The sequence below is a fragment of the Trachemys scripta genome, chromosome 11, assembly GCF_013100865.1.
Source record: "Trachemys scripta elegans isolate TJP31775 chromosome 11, CAS_Tse_1.0, whole genome shotgun sequence".
NCBI lineage: Eukaryota > Metazoa > Chordata > Testudines > Emydidae > Trachemys > Trachemys scripta.
In genome coordinates, this window is record NC_048308.1 from 19,354,589 (window position 1) to 19,371,796 (window position 17,208).

Sequence of the window (17,208 nt, forward strand, 5' to 3'; positions counted from 1 at the left end):
ATTCCCAGAGAGTTATCATCAGTGATTTACAGTCAAGCTGGATGGGCATATTTATTGGAGTCCCTCAGGGACTAGTACTGGGTCCAATTCTGTTCAATATCTTCATCAATAATTTAAATAATGGCATAAAGATTACACTTACAAAGTCTGTGGATGAGACCAAACCTGGAGGGGTTGGCCAGGGCTTTGGAGGAGAGGCTTAAAATTCAAAATGACCATGAAAAACTGGAGAAATGGTATGAAGTAAATAGGATGAAATTCAACAAGGACAAATGCAAAATATTCCATTTAGGAAGTAAAAATCAATTTCACATATATAAAATGGGAAAAGACTGTCTAGAAGGAGTACTGCAGAAAGGAATATGGGGATATGGTTGATCACAAACTAAATATGAGTCAACAATATAACATTGTTTCCAAAAAAGCAAACATAATTCTGGGATGTATTAGCAGGAGTGTCAGTGAGATGTAAGAAGTCATTCTTCTACTCTACTCCACACTGACTAGGCCTCAACTAGAGTATTCTATCCAGTTCTGGGTGACACATTTCAGGAAAGATGTGAACAAAATGGAGAAAGTCCAGAGGAGAGCAACAAAAATGATTAAATGATTAAACAAAAATTATTAAAGGTCTAAAAACCATGACCTATGAGTAAAGACTGAAAAGCTGGGTTTGTTTAATCTGGAGAAGAGAAGACTGAGAGGGGACATGATAACAGTTTTCAAGTACACAAAAGGTTGTTACAAGGAGGAGGGAGAAACATTGTTCGCATTAAACTCTGAGGATAGGACAAGAAACAATGGGCTTGAATTGCAGCAAGGGAGGTTTACGTTGGACGTTAGGAAATACTTCCTAACTGTCAAGGTAGTTAAGCGCTGGAACATATTGACTAGGGAGGCTATGGTATCTCAGTCATTGGTGGTTTTTAAGAACAGGTCCGGTCTTGTTATTATGTACTCCTACCTTGAGTGCAGGCGATTGGACTAGATGATCTATTGAGGTCCATTCCAGTCCTACACTTCTGTGATTCTATGAAATGCCTAACTTTGAGGCCAAACATGGCTTATTCTGTGATTTCACAGCTGATCCAACGTTAGATCCAGGGACTGCAATTATAGGGCCTCCTCTGTGTCGAAGCAGGGCCGGCTCCAGGCACCAGCTTGCCAAGCAGGTGCTTCGGACGGCCACTCCGGAGAGGGGCGGCACGTCCAGCTATTCGCCGGCAATTCGGCGGAAGGTCCCTCACTCCCACTCGGAGTGAAGGACCGCCCGCCGAATTGCCGCCGAAGATCACGATCGCGGCTTTTTTTTTTTGCACCGCTTGGGGCGGCAAAAACCCTGGAGCTGGCCCTGTGTCGAAGGCACGGGGACTCTGCATTTTCTAAAAGGTTGAAGTATGAAGGCCTTATAAACAAAGCAACCATCTAGGGAATGGGCTTTGTGCAGAGTGAAAAGCAATTATGTGTGTCTGCCTCCAAGACCATGGAGGGCAAAGTATGCAGCACTTGAATCCCTTTTTCTCATTTGAGTTTTTGGTGGGGTGACCATCCTTGTCCCAAGGCTCCTGTGACCCAAGGGCAGAATAAAAACCTGAATGTGTAATGGTGCAAATTACCTAAAATACACCAGAAATTAAATAAATTTTGGATTAATCTTCCTGGAAAAAAATCACTCTGGTCACAGAGAAAGAGTCACTGTATCAGCATTTGGCTACATAATGGCAAGAACTGAGGTGGTTGGCTCTACACTGAGGTGATTGGATTCTTTTATAACCTCAGTTATGAATGTGCAGAGCCACACGAGGTTCTGCTTGCAGAAAATGTTCCTAAAGTTCAGTGACACAACCTCCCAAGAATAAATATGCAGAGGCCACCTCAATGAACAGCACACTTTAGCATTGTTGAAGGAAGGCCTGAAAAAGCATAATGGAGCATATCATGTTTTTCAGAAGTATCAAAAGTTCATTTTACAGTATCCTTTAAAAAAGAGTCCTATAAACTCAAGAGGATGTCAGTAAGGCTATACCTTCTAACTGAATGAAACTAATTCTCTGACAGTTCCTGTGACGTTAATTTTTAGTTTGCATTGCTAAACTAGAGCCAGAATAAAACCAACCAAATTTCTAGCAGTAGTATTCCATATTATAAATATATCATGTGTGGTTAGTTTCACAGTCCAATTACTCTGAGATGTAAAATGACATCCCATAAATACACATGATTTTTATTAGCTGTACAAATTTATTAGTGTAATTCTATGATCTGATTGTTTGTGATGGTAAGGGGCAGGGCTCAGCAGCCCTGGGCTCACTTCCAGTTCATTTCTTATGCTTCAGGGTTTCAGTCAGCCACCTGCAGGGCTCAGGAATTTTGTTTATTTTTATCTCTTTCCTCTGAAGCATCAGTGAGGGCCACAGCTGGAGATGTGACATAGGATGGTGTAGGCCAAGGCTCTGAGGTGGCATTGAGCATTCTCTCTCTCAATATGTGGCTGGCAAGTTCTTGCTCACATGCTCAGGATCTAACTGATCAACACCTGTAGGGTCAGGAAGGAATTTTCCTCAAGGTTTTTCGCCTTCTTCTGCAGCATGTGGGTGCAGGCCATTTGACAGGATTACCTGGGTATATCTCAGAATCATTTCTCTGCCAATGGTGCGGCCGTGGGCCCTGGTACATCTCAGTCCATTCTATTCTTTGTCTCTGGCATATAATAGTTTAGTTGGGCTGTAAGACTTTGTCCTAATTTCAGTTGTTGGTTTTAGTGTGTGGGCGCTGCATGGTGTTGGTGGCCTGTGATATTCAGGAAGTCAGACTAAATGATCTGGTGGTGCCTTCTGGCCTTAAACTCTATGACTCTAAAAGCAATCATTTAATTTACTTAGTTAAAGGATGTAAAAGAATTACAATACAAAGCTTTAAAAAAAGCTGCAAAGGAAATATACTTTACCTTCACACTGCCTATTCCTTCTGTTTCTCTGAAATCCAGGCTTACACTGACAGAAAACGAATGATTTTGTTTGATTACAGTATGCATCATCTCCACAAGGATTCACATCAGCTTCACAGGTATATTCAGTGGGACCTATGGGAACAGACTTTTAAATTGGTAACATGGAATATCTATAAATGGTAAAATAATTAATTGTTAGAATTTCTCTCTTATTTTTTATGATACATTCTATTTAATTAAACAAATTTGACTGTAACTACTAAAGCTGCTTGAATACAACAAAAGATTTCTGAAATTTTAAATTCACTTCAGTCATGCTCACAATACTTCTATGTTTAATTTCAACAAACATTTGTGCAACTGATTATTACTGGCAAAAATATTTCAACAAGGTGTTTGTGGAAATGGACTGTTAATTTCTCACATATGCCTGTCCACATATGAGGTGCCTGAATCTCATCCAATTAGGGAACAGAAACAATACCATATTTTTATCTACCCTACCCAACTAATCAACACTGATAGATTATGGGATATTTGCAGATAACTACATTTGTGATCACGCCAAAACATTTTTAAAAACCACAATCACACCTACAAAAATCCTCTCAAACATCTCTGAATAACAAACAAATATAGGAAATTGCAAGCTGGCTGTGGATATTCCACATGCAAAAGAAGAAGCTTAGTTTGTCAGATAAATTATTCATTTTTTGTCACTCAACTCTAATAAATATCCATTTGTATTTTAGCAGTGGGTATTTTACTGATTATATGCATTTGTTCAACTACATATGATACAATCCAGCCATACAACTAACATGTAAGAACCTTAAACTTCCTCCCGTTCTGTGGGGAACTCTAACACTAAGTTCCTGTTAAAAAAGAAACACACACTAATATTCTGTAGGACAAAATGAATTTTAAGATCACTGTATAACAAATACTTTTATTTCACTATGGCTAAAATGATACCAAAACCGTATATCTTTTTATTATTATTATGGAGGATACACAGCATAAGAACAAGCTCAAAAAGAATTATTGCAGCATCCACTAGCACATTAGTTAAGTATCTCTTGGTATTCCCATGATGCATCTTTGCAAAACTTGTCCATTGGTACACCCCCTCTTTGACTAAGGAGATGGACATGGTTATAGTAGAGTGGGCACTAAGTTTCAGTGGACAGGAAACTCTGTAGCTTTGTAAAACTCCTGGATAATGAACTTTATCTATTTGGCTATGATATATCTGGATTTCACTGTACTCTTGAAGAGAGTGAAAATAGATTCAGCTTCTTTCTCAAATCTCAGAAAAGGCTTTTTCCTTTCCTTACACAGGTTTGTGACAAACTTGAAAGGGAAGATTTGAATAAGTAAAAGGGGGACAGAACTTTTGGAAAAATAAGGGTAAGTGTGAAGGACCAACTTATTACTATGCAAGACCAAACATGGAGGACAGTGGAAAGCTCTCCCATTCTCTTGACTGAGGTGACCATTACCCAGGAAACTATTTTCAGAGACTTGCATGGTGACAGGTCTCAAGTTTTTTCATGAAGTTGACGGATTTCCACTTCATACAGCTAAATGCAGTGCCTTGCATGGTGACAGACTCCAATGAGAAACTGCAGAATTGGAATTAATTGCAAACTTGACACCATTAAATTAGGCTTGAATAAAGACTAGGAGTGGAAAGGTCATTACACAAAGTAAAATCTATTTCCGCATGCTAATTTTCCCCCCTACTGTTATTCACACCTTCTTGTCAACTGTTGGAAATGGGCCATCCTGATTATCACTACAAAGGTTTTTTTTTTCTCCAGCTGATAATATCCCACCTTAACTGATTACTCTCATTATAGTTAGTATGGCAACACCCATTTTTTCATGTCCTCTGGGTATATATATCTTCCTACTGTATTTTCTACTGCATGTATCCGATGAAGTGGGTTTTAGCCCACAAAAGCTTATGCTCAAATAAATTTGTTAGTCTCTAAGGTGCCACAAGTACTCCTGTTCTTTTTATTTTCAGAGAGAGAACTGCAGATCCTCAAAGAAAGATTTATATAATCTGCGGAGGTCCAGGTTCATACTCCTCAGACTTCACAGGGGAACTAACTGGAGGGTGGAGAAAGGGATAAGGATCCCGACATAAGATTACTCTAAAAATCATACTCCTGACAGAGAACCAGAATCTCATAGAAATGCCTGTTCATATAAGACTTTCAGCTTGCTTGTCATATCAAAGAAGTTTGAAAAAGCCTGAATAAATGTATTATCAGGCTTATCCGACTAAACCTTTGACCAAATTTGTACGTCCCACAAGTTGCAAGGACATAAATGGAAAAATGAAGAGAGTGGCTATGAAAGCCACTCTCATACATTCTAGAATTATTCTAGCTCATATTGAGTTAATTATAGCTGAATGAATTTGGGAAACAGCTAGTTTTCTTAGCATATACTGCAACCATCCTAAGAAAACAACCCAATGCCACAAAAGTATTATAATTTAATGTATTTTCTGCACAATAAAAGTATGCTAATAAAATGTAGGTGTGTGAAAGTTATTAGCTCATTGAATTTATTTAAATAAATTATATCTGTGTGTGACTCTAGCAAGTCCTGATAAACTGTATTACCAATGTTTGGATGAGTTTCTTTTGTCAGCTTAGTTTCAGTGATTTTGTTTCAGATCAAGAATTTCATATCATAAACCTTTTTATTTATCTTGATAGAGAAGAATAGGTGTGAAATGAAATATAATCAATTTAAACAGCTAAACCAGCTCAAAATGGATTGAGTCACTCCTTGGAGGGTCGGATAGTTGGTTCTTCTCTGTAGCAAAATAACTATTATTTTGAAAAGTTGATCATTTTCTTCATATTCTACTTTAAACAGTTAGTCTCAGCTATATTAGTTTAGATACTACATAGGTTATACTTTTTCATGTTAATAAAAACTCTATTTTGTTGGATAGGTTCTGCATGAAAGAATACAGTCTCATTGTATTACTTCTTTTGTGCTACAAGCATGAAAAACAGATAGCTTATCAACCAAACTCACTTATTTTGCATCCTTGCTCATCTGAACCATCTCCGCAGTCATCAAACCGATCACACTGCAGCTCCATGGGTATACATTTCTTATCACTACAAGTAAACTCATCCTTTTTACAAGGTTTTGCTTTATATGGGATCTTATCTACATAATCACAAATGAAAAATCACAAGAAGATTAGCAATTCATATTGTTTAGACTACTTGCACATAAAAATGGAAATGACCATGAAGCATTAAAGAGTTGCAAAGATGTCAAGCCTAATTGTATTGAGCGTTAAATTATGACCCACAAACTTTCAATTAAGCTTTTCATAAGTACAATTTAATCTTTGTAATAAATTTGCCTTTAATTGTTTTTTTAATCAAATGCCTTAAAAGGTAAATTCACCTACCACAGTGATCTTCATCTGAGTTATCACCACAGTCATCAATCTCGTTGCAAAGCTGTTCAGGTCGCAGACAAACCCTGTTGTTTCTACATCTGTACGGTCTTGTAGGTGGGCATGGAAATTTGACTGTATAAAGAAAACATCAGATAGCAGCCATTAATATAGAATAATAACAATATTTTGTAGTTATGCACAAGCATCCTTCAGATGCTCATGAAGCTTACTGTCTTTGCATTGTGCCTCCTTCCAGTGTGGTAAATGAGCACTGAATGTGTAAGTATTGCATTATTGTATTATTTTACAAGGCTGAAATTACAGTTTTGGGAAAGGCAAATGAGATAATTTTTAAGGCTGTAAAATAATTTAGTTGACTTTTTTTTAAAAAAAGGAGGCAGGGTATATTGGAGTTGCTCAAAACCTTATCTAGTGTTGAAGCAAAGCCCAGCTGCTTATGCTAACAATCACATATAGTTGTCAATAAAGAGCTGGAAAATGTTCATAGTAGAAAAACTTTGGCCAATTCGAGTTTCCACCCCTTTCCTTACACTTAAACTCACAAGAGATAAAAGACATCTGCTAGAAAAATATAAACATAAACAATCTTAAATAAATTAGTTAATCATACATATATTCACAATTCTTTTAATCATAGATCTCAAATGACTTTACAAAGGGGAGTAAGTATAATTGTTCCCATTTTATAGATAGGAAAACTAAAGCACAGAGAGACGGAGTGACTTGTCTAAGGTCATAAAGCACTCACACAGCTTAGACCATAACCCAGGGTCTCTTGATTCCTTTTTTCCATGTATTTATCACATAATCTCGCCATCTCTATACAGTTTCCTCTTTCCTGCCCTCATCATTTTGATGTATTGTTTTCTAATGGTTTATTATGCTCTCACTTTCAGAAGCAATATCTCTCTTTAATTGGTGTATCTTGTTCATATTTGCCCCATTCTCAATTTTCCATGCTTGTGTCATTTTTCATGTCATACTGTCTTTTCCTTTTGTTATCTTTCTGTTATTTCTATCCCTCCACTCACTGGGATCAATGTTTTATTTTTTCTCTGCTAATAGTGATGACCACTGCTGAATCTTGAGAAGCAGCTGGGACCTCCTTTCCTCTATTTGTCCAGAGACCAGAAGCTGAGCAGGCTGTCCTGCTGATCTGTCCCTCAGTGGAAGTCACACAGGTTGCTTAGAGGAGCTGGTTCAGTTGCAGGTATCTAGTTGATGGCACTAAGGGCTCATAACAAACCTAGTTTCACTTATGAAAGCTCCAATAAACACTCAGATTGTTTAGGGCTCTACTCTAAAATTGAACAAGTTGTAGTGAAAGATTTTGTGAGCAAAATGAAGGCTGAAAGGGAATACAATTACTATTTATAAATACATCAGGGCAGGGATAGTGGAGCCTTCCCAAAAGGGGGGGGGCAAGGGCCCCCGACTTCCTCCCTGAAACCCCTCCTTTTCCTCCCAAGGCCACGTCCCCACCCCACCACTCCTCTTCCCCTGGTGGCCCTATCCCCGGACAAGCCAGAAGCTGGAGCCAAGCCAGGGAGCCTGGGCTCCCCACCCAGGGCAGGTGGAGGGACCCAGGCTTCCACAGCTGCCCACACTGCTCTTACCCAGACCCGGCCCTTACCCTGGGCACAGCCTGGCCACGGTTAGAGCTCCAGGGCAGCTTTAAAAAATGCCCCTGCGTTCCCTGCTCCCCCCCCCATTCCAGCATCCCCGTATCAGGGGTAAACACCAGGGAGGGTAGTTAAGCTAAAGGACAATGTTGACAGAAGAACTTCCACTGAGTAAGTTTAAACATGGAATTAGAGGAAGGTTTCTAACCACAAGAGGAGTGATATTCTGGAACAGTCTTCCAATAGGAGTAGTGGGGACAAGAAAACAACTAGTTTTAAGATAGTTTTAATATTTCTTGGTTGCCTGAGATACTAGAGGACTGCACTCAATGACTTGATGACTCAGGAGGTCCCTTCCAATCCTATATCTTGTGTTTTTAATCAGTGAGTTTCAACTGAGGCTATGTCTACACTACCAGTTATGTTGGTAAAATTTATGTTGCTCAGGGGTGTGAATATTCCACCCCCTGAGCAACATAAGTTACACTGGCATAAGCGTGAGTGTGCACAGCACTGTGTCACTGGAAGCATTTTTCCGGCTGACATACCATCTGTCACTTGCAGGGGTGGGTTTTTTATGCCGATGGGCGAGCTCTCTCTCCTGTTGGCACAGTCTCTTCACCACACACGATGCCATGCTGTACTAGTACATCTGCGCCATTGCAGTGCTGTATGTATAGACATGCCCTGAAATCCTTCAACACTCTATGGGCTAAAAAGATCTGTGCTTGTATGTCTATTAAACTCCACATCCTCTAGGAAAGGAAGGGGTGGGGCTTACAGGTATTTATGTAGGAGGAAGATAGTGGGAAGCAAAGTGAAGTAGGGTCCAGAGCTGGTTCTAGTGGGAAGCTACCCCTGGGAGATATGCAGCTGTCTTTCCTCTGATCCTGGTTTTCCTCGTTGAGACTGCCTTTCCCAGCTCCCCACCCCCCCAGCCTCCTAACTGCTTCAGGAAGCAGAGGAAGGGAGTGAATCCAGGAGGGCAGTCTCAGTGAGGTGAAGGGCCTCCCCTCTACCACAGACCCAACCCTAGCCATGGATCTTCCCCAACTCCAACCCAACCACCTCCCACACCGTCCTGCAGCCCAAGGACCATCCCTCTGCCCTGGAACAAATGGCTGCACTTCCACAATGCCCCTCCTCCTCTGACTCCTGCTTTGGCTGGGGTCCAAGGCACAGCAATGGTCCTGGGAGTGTTATGAGTCCATTTATTCTTGGTAAATGGAAGTGATTTCTCAATACAGACTCAGAGATGTACCAGAATAATTGTAAACCCCATTTGAGAGAAAACAAAAAAGAGGTATTTGTTTATTGCCATTTCTGATTTTAAAATCTCCACTGGATTGTAGAATAATATAATTTAATATACGTTTTGTTTTTATCTAACCCTACTGTTTGTATACCATATTTAAGACAAACCTTTAAAAGTCAAATGAGGAAAAGCATAACTTATTTAGAGTCTTGGACAGAAAAGACATAGTGAAGTGAGTTCTATATATTCCTAAATTGAGGGTTGTAAACTGTACATATTTCTACTTCACTAATTCACTTCAGTGCCACGGAATACAAAGCATTAAAATAACAAAAGGCATACCACACATTTCAGGGACTTCATCTGAGTTGTCTCCACAGTCATCTTCTCCATCACACACCCAAAAATGGAGTTTACAAAGTGAATTGTTGCACAGAAACTCATCGGCTTTACATATATTTCCCCCTTGAAGAAATAAACACATTGTGAATTCATGGTATAAATAAAACAAATACACCCTATTTTCATTTGTCCATATTCTACTGTAAGCTAATGAAACATGGAGCATAATTTAAAGGCCCAAATCCCATGGGGAAGGCTTGGGAGAGGCTTGCAGAAAGGGGAGATGGCCATTCAATGCATTTTCCCCAACATAGCATAGCCACTCATTGTTCTTTCTTTGTTTTGTGGCTCCTGTAATGGAGCCAAGTTCAGTGTGACTTTGAGGGGCTAAGGCAGGGAAGGAGGTACAGGAGTCAGGAGATAGCCACCCCATGTAGCATATTCCCCTTAAAGTTATTCAGCCTCTATAATCGTTAAAATATCTTAGAATCATAGAACCATAAAGTTAGGAGGGACAGCAAGGGTCAGATAGTCTAAGCTTCTGCCAAGACGCAGGATTTGTTGTGTCTCAACCATCAAAGACAGATGGCTATCCAGCTTCTTTTCGAAACCCCCCAGTGAAGGAGCTTATTTTAATCTTCTTCTATGCAGCTTTTCTTTATTGCAGAAGAGTTCTGAGGGCAAAGGACTTGAGTACATCAGGACACAATGCTGCAAGGTTCAAGTGGAGAAACAAAAAGAAAGGTCCCAGCTTATTCAAGGCCATACCCCTCCAGGTTTGTCCTAAATTGATTGTGATGCTCCAACTTTGCCCCTCCATTCCTCCTCCCAAATCCATTCTGCCACAGACCATATATTCCAGAAGTGATAGCGCAATAGAGCATAACAGCCCAACAAACACCTTTTGTGTCTTTTCAGTAACAGAGTGGATGGTTTGAGTTTGCTCGTTAATTCAGTTCAAAAAGGACCATTAAGAGACATGGGACAGAAGTTACTTTATATATTATATAAGCTTAATTATAAAAGTCTAAGTATTTATGGTATTTCCTCCTTTTCCAATATGCCTAACTCTTTCTTGAAGTGGTGTAACTTGTATTCTACTAAAAACACTTAAATTAGCATTTAGATTATTAAATATCTTGTTAATTATTTTGTTCATATATCAATTATATCACAATACACAATTGATTTTCTTTATTAAATTAACAAGAAATTTAGTAAACAATAACAGGTGTTTGAGTGTTTGTTTTTTAAACAATTAAGAACATTAGGTAGATTGCCATGTATACTGAATACAAACAAAAGAATAATTTGCCATGTTTACTAGGTTTTCAGTTCTCTAACCTAAGTAATATAGTAATTTCTGTTTTGTTCAAGGTTTTTAATAATCCATCCACTTGAAATTTTCACAATAGGAACAGATGTTGTAGTATTAAGAACAGCTTCTGGCTTCTTGTATTCATTTGTGGTAGCAGTGACTAGTGAAATGACAGGCTTAGTTGCTATTTCAATTTAAAGATCAACACTATTTATCTGTTTGAATATTTATTTAATTGACAATAACTCCCCATTCTTTTAAAATATGCTAAAATGTTTGAAAATTTCTCTTTACAAATCACCTTTTTTATGAGTTGCATACCGGGTTTTTCCCCCTTGACCACTACACAAGTCATCAGTTTTTTTCTCCTTACATAATATGGCAGTAACTGACATCATCTGCTTGAATCTTTAGGAGGCTTCTCAAAGAACTGTTAGAGTCACTTTATATTTTCATTTGCACACTGGACTTGTTTAAACTTTGACCTTCTAGGATGCAAATTGTTTTCAAATGTGAGAAGTGTAACTTATATTGGTCTAAACAAGCATCAGTCAGTTTGGACTAAACATTTGATGAAGTGGGATTTGTTCTGTTTTGTGCTTTACATAAAAAGACAAAGTATTGCTACCTGTTTACACAAAGCAGTATAACTGAAGCACATAAAAGGCAGTTTTAACAAAGAAAAAACTATTTCTTTACACTTTTAAACTTTATTGATCACTTTCTTACAATGATTCATGCTTCATCACTTGCAAATGTGATACTCTCCTTAGTTAATATTTCTGTTTCCCTTCGTAATTTTAAATACCCTCACAAAACCTCACCTCTTCCTAGTTTTAAAGCTACTTATTCTAATGATTTGACTTCTTTCATTTTCTTGTTCTAAGTCCAATATTTTGTTCTCAGTAAAGATAACAGTTGCTGACTGGTTTGATTCTGTTGTTGATTATTTGCATTGCACAAGGTCTTTGAAACTAACAGAGTTTGTTAGAAGTATTGTAAATTACTCTTTTTTAGTATGATCAATGTAGAATGTTTGGATCAAATCAAATAACTTAATTAAGAACAATAGTCTTGATTAAACTCCTCATTCTAAAGGAAAGGATGCTGTTGGCAAAGCTGTTTATGTAAGGAGCCTTTAACCTTGGAAATCACTTCCCCCCGCCATTTGCTGACCTTAATGATATCTTGCAAATCTAATCTTTTCACCCCAGCTGCTGGAGGATCAAGTACAGTGATGATCTGTATATATGCTTGGGGTACTTTATTTGTTTCCACCCACAGACACACACTTTACCATACCGGCAGGTACCAGACACCAAAGCCCACACATTCTAAGCTTCTGAGATGTCCTTTAACTCTCTTAGGCTTATCTTTCATTCTTATGAAACTTAAGAAAGAAATTCCCAATGACATTTCTATTGTGGCACTCATATTGTACCTGCCAGTTAGGTGATTAACATTCATCACGTTGGCTCATCATTCATGGTGGTAAATAATGATAAGGAAAAGTCAATTCTACATAGATATCTGGATCAAATGGTAAGCTTGGCTCACTTGAACAACATGCATTTTTATACAACTAAATGCAACACCATTCATCTGGGAACAATTAATTTTGCTATCGCTTTTAGGATTGGGAACAAGTAGTTGCCAAGATGCTGAATCATGCATTTTTCTTGTTAATACTTGATTATGCTTTGCTTTACTCTGCTGTGACACACAAGACTCTAAACGTTACACTTACTGAAAAAAGTCAGGTGTTGGAGGCTGGCATCCCTATAGTGACAGAGTTAAGGTTGTAGTTTGTGGTGTATGGTACTTGAGACAGTCGTTAAGTGGAGGATTAGAGCATAAGTACTGTTATGTGGTTTACCTTTTCATTTCTATCCCTCAGGAGGAAAATTGTGTGCAGAAGCTTTTTAATGATGTTCTATTTGCTTTTACTTATTAAGGCAAGGTTGAAAAAGTGAGATTAGTATGGGATTTGTCAGTGCTCAGCATCTGTGAAAATCAGACCTCTTCTATGTAGGTGCCTAATTATGTATTTAGAAGCTTGGATTTTAGGCATTCAGATTTGGACCTAAATGTTTAACACTTAGGTCCCAATACTCCAACTTGTTCTTTGTGGGTGGGCCCTCTACCATAGAGCCCCTAAATGGCGCAGGAGTCCACTCACATGGAATTAGTTGCAAGATTGGGGCCTTTATTATTTTTTGTTTTGTTTTATTTTGCAGCTTGTTTGAAAAATGTACAGCTCTGTATATTAATGTTGCCTAAACTAGCTATAAACTATAGACTTTTTTAACATTCTGAATTTTCTTCTTTGATAATACTTGTACCGAAGGCACATTATTTTCTTTCCCATGGAACAAAAAACTGTTATACAAAGTGAAAGAATTAAGCAGCATGATTGTGACATTGCAGCCAGGCATTTGAGGAACAGCTGTAATGTCTTTGTAAGAAGGGATCACAGAGCCTTCAGTTAATCCACTTTAGTAAACTCTGGGGTGCTGCTAACTTATTATAGGCTTAAATATAAATAAGTGGAGAAAATCGAGAGTTTACCATTTAAGGACAAGAACAATGTCTCACCTCTTTCACAGTTTTCTTCATCACTGCCATCCACACAGTCATGGATTCCATCACATAGCCATCTGATGGGGATACAGTGGGCCTTATTTTTGCATCGAAACTGATCTTCTTTACATTCTGTTACACAATCCATCTGTTTAAATACAGATGTGTACTGCAGTATTCATTACAATAACAATACAGTTATAGACAGACCAAGCAGAATTCTTCAAGGCTGTTAGAATTTAATTGCCCTGGCTGCTGCTGCTTCTTTATTACACCTCTACCCAGATATAACGCGACTCGATATAACACAAATTCGAATATAATGCAGTAAAGCAGCGCTCCGGGGGGGGCGGGGCTGCACACTCCGGCAGATCAAAGCAAGTTCGATATAATGCGGTTTCACCTATAACGCGGTAAGATTTTTTGGCTCCCAAGGACAGCGTTATATCGAGGTAGAGGTGTATTTACAATGAGACTGAAACTGCTATTGAATTTCAAGTCGAGATCTGGAATATAAATGTTCTGATATTATATGTTTGCATATTTTGCTTTATCATTTGGTGGTGAAAACATTGGGCTCATGGAATTAATTCTTGTTTTACTAATTTTCAGTTTCTAAACTTGTTGATCGTAAACCTCACATCAAATAGTATAAGGGGCTCAAAAGAAATGCATCAGTTACCTCATCAGAGCCATCAGCACAGTCAAATTCTCCATTACACCTCAAAGATGCTGAGATACATCCTCCACTGGCACACACATACTCGCTTGAAGAGCAGGTTGGAGATGCTAATTACAAATATAAATTTTAGCATTAGCAATTCATAAATAAGTAACTTCATATTTCAATGTTAGTATTAGGTAAAACGTATTAGATAAACGTATTTTGTTGTCATTTACAATATTTTGTGCAAATTCCATAATCCATAATTATGGTTCCTGTTTTGACAAAAAACAAGTTGCTGTGCTTCTTAAAGGCACTGCTAAAAAAGTTGCAAGTGTATTTTTTATGGCAAAAGTACTTTTTTATTGTCTTCATGCTCAGAAAGTTCTGGGTAACAGACAACAAGACATTAGTATGGAAACCTCTTAGGCAACCTTGACCACAGTGATAACTAATGCTATCACTCTAATATAAATATGTATTTTCAAAGAGAAACAATAACATATAAATATAATAGCAATAATAACAATAACAACAACAAACAACAACAATAATAATAAAAGTAAGTAAAACATTTGCACTAATATACCATCTTCCAGCTAAGGATCTCATATATTTTGATAGATAATTGGGATTTAAGTGACACACAGGTCTTGTGCAGGCCCTCTGTAAACAAGGGAATTTTATTAATTAATTAATTAAGCCTCATATTACTCTTGTAAGGTAGGAAAATATTCTATTTTACAGATGGTAAAGTTGAAGCACAAAAACATTAAAAAATTTGCCCATGTTACACAACAAATCTTTTCTGCAATGGAAACTGAATTCAGATCTCAGGCCTCTCATCCCAGCACTGGTTTTAGGGAGGTGGGTGGTCACGATGGATGCTTTGGGAGCCAACTTTCTGGGGCATCTAATCATCATATTCAGGGATTCCAAACCTTCCCCCTGCCTTTTTTTTTGTTTGCACATTTTCAGTGGGGTGGGCACTAAAAATGTTTTCCACTCTAAGCAAGATATGAGGTGAAGGGCACCATATATTTAATACAAACTATCTCAATAATCTAAAGAAAATGTGTAGTAAGAGTAGGGTATCATTTGTATTTATATTGCATCAGAATTGAGTTAGGCACTTTATACTGTAAAAATGACATGGTTCTCATCCCAAAGACTCCACATTCTAAGGCATTCAGTTATGCATCAGATCTCTGGGTATGGGCCCTGGTGCCTCTACAGAGTATGAGTGACTTCAATCAGACTCTACATGGGCACAAAGACAGCACTAGCAAATTACAGTACAGGTTCGGGGCCAAAATACACAATGAAACTAACAAAAAATTACGTGCATCTTGTATATTGTTTCCAATATAATCATCAGAGGTATAGGGTAATTTGACAAAAAACAAAACAGCTCAAGTATTTTTTTACAACTGTGCAGAATAATATCAGGTAAATAGAACATCTCTTCTAAATTTTAATAATGAATACTAATATTATTATAAATAATGCATAACCCTAACATCTGAAGATCTTATAGTACCTTATTATGCTTTAAACACCACATTCCTTATGTGAGGAAGCTAACCATTATTATCCCAATTTTACAGCATGGGAAATTGAGTAAAAAGCAGACTAAATGTCTTGCCTAGTTTTACACAGGAACTCTTGTAGTAGACCTCAGACTAAAAATGCTCGAGCTCTGCTCCTAGTATCATATATGCACCACAGGACAATATTTCCCCCCTTCTCCTAAGCCTTCTGTTTGCTTGCTCTGTGGATGCCCAGCCACAAGTAGCAGTAACAATGTAGTTCAAGAGCACTGTGGTTTGCTGCACCCGATCCTCAAGCATACCATGTCATTCAGGGAGATAATGAAAAACACATGGTCTAAGCCAGGGGTTCTCAAACTGGGGGTCAGGCCCCCTCAGGGGGTCACAAGACTATTACATAAAAAAAGTTTGAGAACCACTGGTCTAAGCCATTGGGATGGATGGTCAGACCCTAGGAACTCTCTATTTCATATCTGGAAATGTAATGTGAAACTAAATCAGTTTTTCAGAAATTCTTTGCAAAAAGGAGCATATATACAACAAACCAATGAATTTCCTACTGAGCTATGTGCCTGTTATTTCTGATTCCCCTCATCTTGATTTGTTTACTCACTTTTTCTTTTCTGTTCTTCATATCTTTTTAATACTTTTATTTTTTTTCCTGGAAAATTTAATGATTACTTATATAGACCTACCTGGTTCACAATTTTTCTCATCATCCCCAAATTTGCAGTCTTCATGACCATCACATTTCCATTTTGCTGATATGCACTGACCATTGGAACACTGGAACTGGTCTTTTGAACAACCAGGTTCACAGTATCGCTATTATAAACAAAACAATATAATTGAGTATATCTATTAATATAAAGGTATTATATAAAACATTTGCAAATGGTCAGCCAGTCAGAATGGCTAGGACCCAGTTCTGCCACCCTTACTCAACAATGAGAAGTACCTTGCTACACAATAAGAAACTACTGATTGTGAATAAAGGTGGTAGAATTGAGCCCTTAATTAGCAACGTACTCTTTAAAAAGGGTCACAGTTTTTGCAATGGGATAGCTGGCACCTCATTTGAGAGTCACTGTTAGTAGTATAATTATGGTGTCCTGATCATAATTTTGGCAGACTTTAACCTGTAAATATTAATGTAATTAACTCCTCCCCCAAACTATTATTAATATATCAATGCCTGCTCTCTATGGGGTGTCTTTACTTAATAAAGTGTTATCAAATGTATTTATTTACTTGTGAAACCATTTACCCTGTATCAAAATTTATTAAAAATGTTTAAACTACTTAAATGTTCAATAGTAAAAGATGCTCAAAATAGGATGGCAAGACTAGAAAACTGAAACAAGAAGGATATCAGGGCACAACATCCTCAGTGGTAGCAAATTTCAAAGAAATCTGAGAGAAATGTATGAGATGTAGCAGAGCTACATATAATGATGGAAAACA

The 17,208-nt window shown here is 37.8% G+C and overlaps 1 protein-coding gene across 1 annotated transcript in view; it reads right to left on the minus strand.

Moving 5' to 3' along the window:
• Positions 1–17,208, minus strand: part of LRP1B (LDL receptor related protein 1B) — a 1,021,752-nt gene that overhangs the window by 112,273 nt on the left and 892,271 nt on the right. Inside the window, exons 69-75 of the mRNA XM_034786032.1 lie at positions 16,440–16,569; positions 14,213–14,319; positions 13,546–13,678; positions 9,633–9,755; positions 6,402–6,524; positions 6,014–6,151; positions 2,948–3,082 (exon numbers count right to left, since the gene is read on the minus strand). Of these exons, the coding sequence (XP_034641923.1) occupies positions 2,948–3,082; positions 6,014–6,151; positions 6,402–6,524; positions 9,633–9,755; positions 13,546–13,678; positions 14,213–14,319; positions 16,440–16,569 (889 nt within the window). The remainder of the gene's footprint in view (positions 1–2,947; positions 3,083–6,013; positions 6,152–6,401; positions 6,525–9,632; positions 9,756–13,545; positions 13,679–14,212; positions 14,320–16,439; positions 16,570–17,208) is intronic.